Genomic DNA, 3,522 nt, shown 5'->3' on the forward strand with positions numbered 1-3,522 from the left:
CAATTCATCCCATTGTCCAATTTTTGCCCTCCTTCCCCTCAACTCCCATCCCTTCATAAATTCTCTTGTTATCCCTTCTATGCATCGTTGTAGAGTACTGTGCCCTGCCAGAGTGATGGTGGAGAGGAAGAATTAGTTTGGAGACCAAGAAGTGTTCACCATGAAAGGGACAACAGAGTTAATGTGTAAAGGTTTCTCAGGACGAATGCCAGTATCAAACTATGGAGATGGCAGATCCTTGGGAATGTAAAAACAAAAGGACCGGTTCTCTTGGAGTTATTCAGTTTTCCCAGTAACAAGAATAGCTTTCTGAAAAGGACACCATGATCTAGCAAAAAAGGTACACTGGAATATAGTTCAAAACAGGATAGTACTGCACATTAAGAGAACAATTGTAATTAAATTACTATGGATAAATTACCCCTCCACCCTGCTTTCACAGAGCTGTAAAGAGTCCCTTCATAATAAACACCAAAGTAAAGCTTTTTTGGGAACAGTGCTCCTTTAAGAAGCAGAACTTTAGTAAAAAAAATTATGTGTACTTGGAGCTTTTCAGAAGTGGGTTAGATGTGTCAAATTTTATCTAATATACATTACAAAATCTGGAATCTAAAGCATGGATATTGGCTTCCCAATAAGTTGGAAGTTATTTGGCATCTATTATGTAGGAATCTGTTTAAACCCAATTCCAGCTTTGTTAGTGCAGCTCTACTAAGTAAGAGGCCATCCCAATAGGTGGGATGGATGTTAGACTGCCACAGACAACTTTGCAGGATTTTATGGGCAATTTAAAGGAAACTGCTGCTAATATTAAGATTTTCAACTATTTATTTCCTGCAGACAAAATAAAGGCTTTCTAGAATATTCATTTAAATTTACAGCACATTTAGCCATGGAAATGAACACCACCAGCCAATGACAAACTGCAAATATCTGGCATCCAGACCATGTACTCTAAGCCGACATGACCAAAGTGGAGAGAAAAAAAGGGATCACATTCATCAATAGAATAAGGTACTTAATGCTGAAGTTACTAGAATAATTTGGCTGGATATTAAGTTTTTTGTTCTCATGAGAGAGTGTAGAGATACGCAAAAGCAGTTCTGAACAATACAGCCAAACAGATATACAAGATGAACAAACATCACTGAAACAGCTAGAAGTCAAGAAACTGAGACAAAAAGCAGGCTCTGCATTGTAGACCTGGAAACAATCCAGGGGAGAGAATGGCAGCCTATTAAACCTCTACAGAACATGACTGCCATCTTCTGGCAAAGACGTTCACTGTCAAAAGAGCATTTTCAGTTATCCTAAAAGAACAATTCAGGATCCAAGGTTAAGGACTCAACTTTATGGCAATTTTATTGCTTAAAACAAATTGACAGATAAATTGAGCTTTGTTTAAAAATAAAAACAAAGATATGCAACATCCAGGTCCAAATAACTAAAGAATACATCTTACACACTAGTCACTAGAAAGGATAGACAGACTAATTAATATAAGCTTAAATATTTACCTTGCTTAAAGGAGAAGGAGCCCCAGATCTAAAGAAAATTATTGCAAAGATTTTCAAGTAAGTACAGTTTAGGGGAGAAAAAATATCAAACATTTAATATTAAATACAAGTATTGATAAGTTTAGTTATTCAATTTACCATTAAAACCGTCACATGAAGAAAAAAAAGAGATTGAAGCAAACGTGCCAACTATGCATAGAGACTAAAATTTCAAGTAAAGCATACTTTCCCTTTTTTTTTTTTTTTTTTTGGTAAAGACTCAAGCCTCCTGAAGTTTCATATAGTATGGTTCTAAAGTTTAGAATCTAAACCTACACTGGTATTTCACAGAATGAAACTGAATCTTATGGCATCTGACATAATAAAGCAAAGTCTTTGAATATAAACAAGTTGTACTTGATACAGTAATAAGGCAACAACTTGTATGTCTGCCTCTGGTCTTATTGAACCAATATGAAAGCCAGGAACTGCTGGGTTATGTGGCTGTCAGACCATGTCCTTCCATCTGCCTGTCTTCCCTGCTGACAGCTGGAAAGGACTGGAATAGGAAGACTACAGGTTTGGCTCAGGGGATTACAACAGCTAATTCTGGGAATGTTAAAGAATGTACATCGAAGATCATGTATTGCTTTTGCTTCTGGCAGTTGCATTATTTCAAGAAAATAATTATTTACAGCTTTCTTTTCAAGATAGGGCTGTGCGAAACAGCACCGTTTCATTTTGATGGGACAATGTTTCGTTTAGAGTTTTGTTTAGTTTCAAAAGCACTGTTTTGTTTAGTCTTGTTGAAACTTTCACTGTTTCAATGCTGTTTCAACATTTCACCCATAGGCTATTATAGGGAAGCATGAAACTGTCTATAATTTTGTCATTTCCTGTCTGATTCAGGTAAAAAATGTGGGCATGGTAGCCCCTGCTGAGGCTATGAAGCCTGCCAAGTTTCAAGGATATGCGTACAGGGGTTCCCGGGAAACTGCATCTCAAACTGTTCAGAGCAAAACTTGTGTCACTGGTAAGTGTGAAAGCAGAGAAAGCTCAGTTCAAACAATACTTTTTATGCTGTTTTTCTGTCCCTCTGCCAGAGCACTGGGATTGGAAGGGACCCGAGGGAAGGATCAGTCTTTGGCCAGCTACACAGTCAATATCACAGCAGTACTTCCCCCCCCCAACCTTCCTCCTCCCTCTCAGTTTCTCTTCAGCTGCAAGCAAGCCCAGCTTCAAAACTCAAAATGTTTCAAACTTTCGAAATGTTTTGACTGCCCTCGTTTCATTTCAAGGCGGTTTTGAAGCCTTTCATTTTGTTTCAATTTCATTGTTTTGAGCTCAAAACAAGTCGAAACAGCATCAAAACAAAAACAGATGGTAAAATTTCACACAGCCCTAATAGCTATGTAGTGTACATATCAGTGACTAAAGTGTAAAATCTTCACAAGATTTTTGTATCATCTTAAAACAACCCAAACAAGTCACAGAAAATTCAGTTAAAGTTTGGATAGGCAAAAGGTAAGGAAATTCATACTTCAGGCACCTAGTCTTAAGCTAGTGGAGGTACCATGCACCATGCAAACACTTAAGGCATATCACAAAAGTAGTCTTTTTTAACAGTTCAAAACTAAAACAAAAGTAAAAATCTACAGATGCAACAACACTTGTTGAGACATTAAGGCTCTCAATATTTTTCTTCCTGTGTGTCACTAAATGCAGGAGTTAATCATTTAGTGCTCTAACTTCACATTTGCTTAACAATAGGAATTTAGTTATTTCTTAAATTCGGTTCATATTTTTAACTTTCAGTTTCTAGCGAAAAGTGGAAAGTAGCTTTCAACCCATCTCAACTCCTAGGATCAGAGATGTGGGGTGGAACATTTTCAGGAAATTTTCTAGTGCTTTATTTTCCCATTTCTAAAAATGTATTATTTCATAAAATTCATCAGTAACAATGAATACAATACAATGAATATTATATTGCCAATACAATATTAGGCAAGCTTAGCAGTTTTGAAGT

General features: G+C 36.7%; 1 protein-coding gene across 1 annotated transcript in view; it reads right to left on the bottom strand.

Moving 5' to 3' along the window:
• SNAP91 (synaptosome associated protein 91) overlaps positions 1–3,522 on the bottom strand; it is a 136,679-nt gene that overhangs the window by 64,234 nt on the left and 68,923 nt on the right. The window contains exon 11 of the mRNA XM_019538166.1: positions 1,518–1,545. Coding sequence (XP_019393711.1) covers positions 1,518–1,545 — 28 coding nt within the window. The remainder of the gene's footprint in view (positions 1–1,517; positions 1,546–3,522) is intronic.

This window comes from Crocodylus porosus, unplaced genomic scaffold (assembly GCF_001723895.1).
Source record: "Crocodylus porosus isolate Cpor-Errol unplaced genomic scaffold, CroPor_comp1, whole genome shotgun sequence".
Classification (NCBI taxonomy): domain Eukaryota; kingdom Metazoa; phylum Chordata; order Crocodylia; family Crocodylidae; genus Crocodylus; species Crocodylus porosus.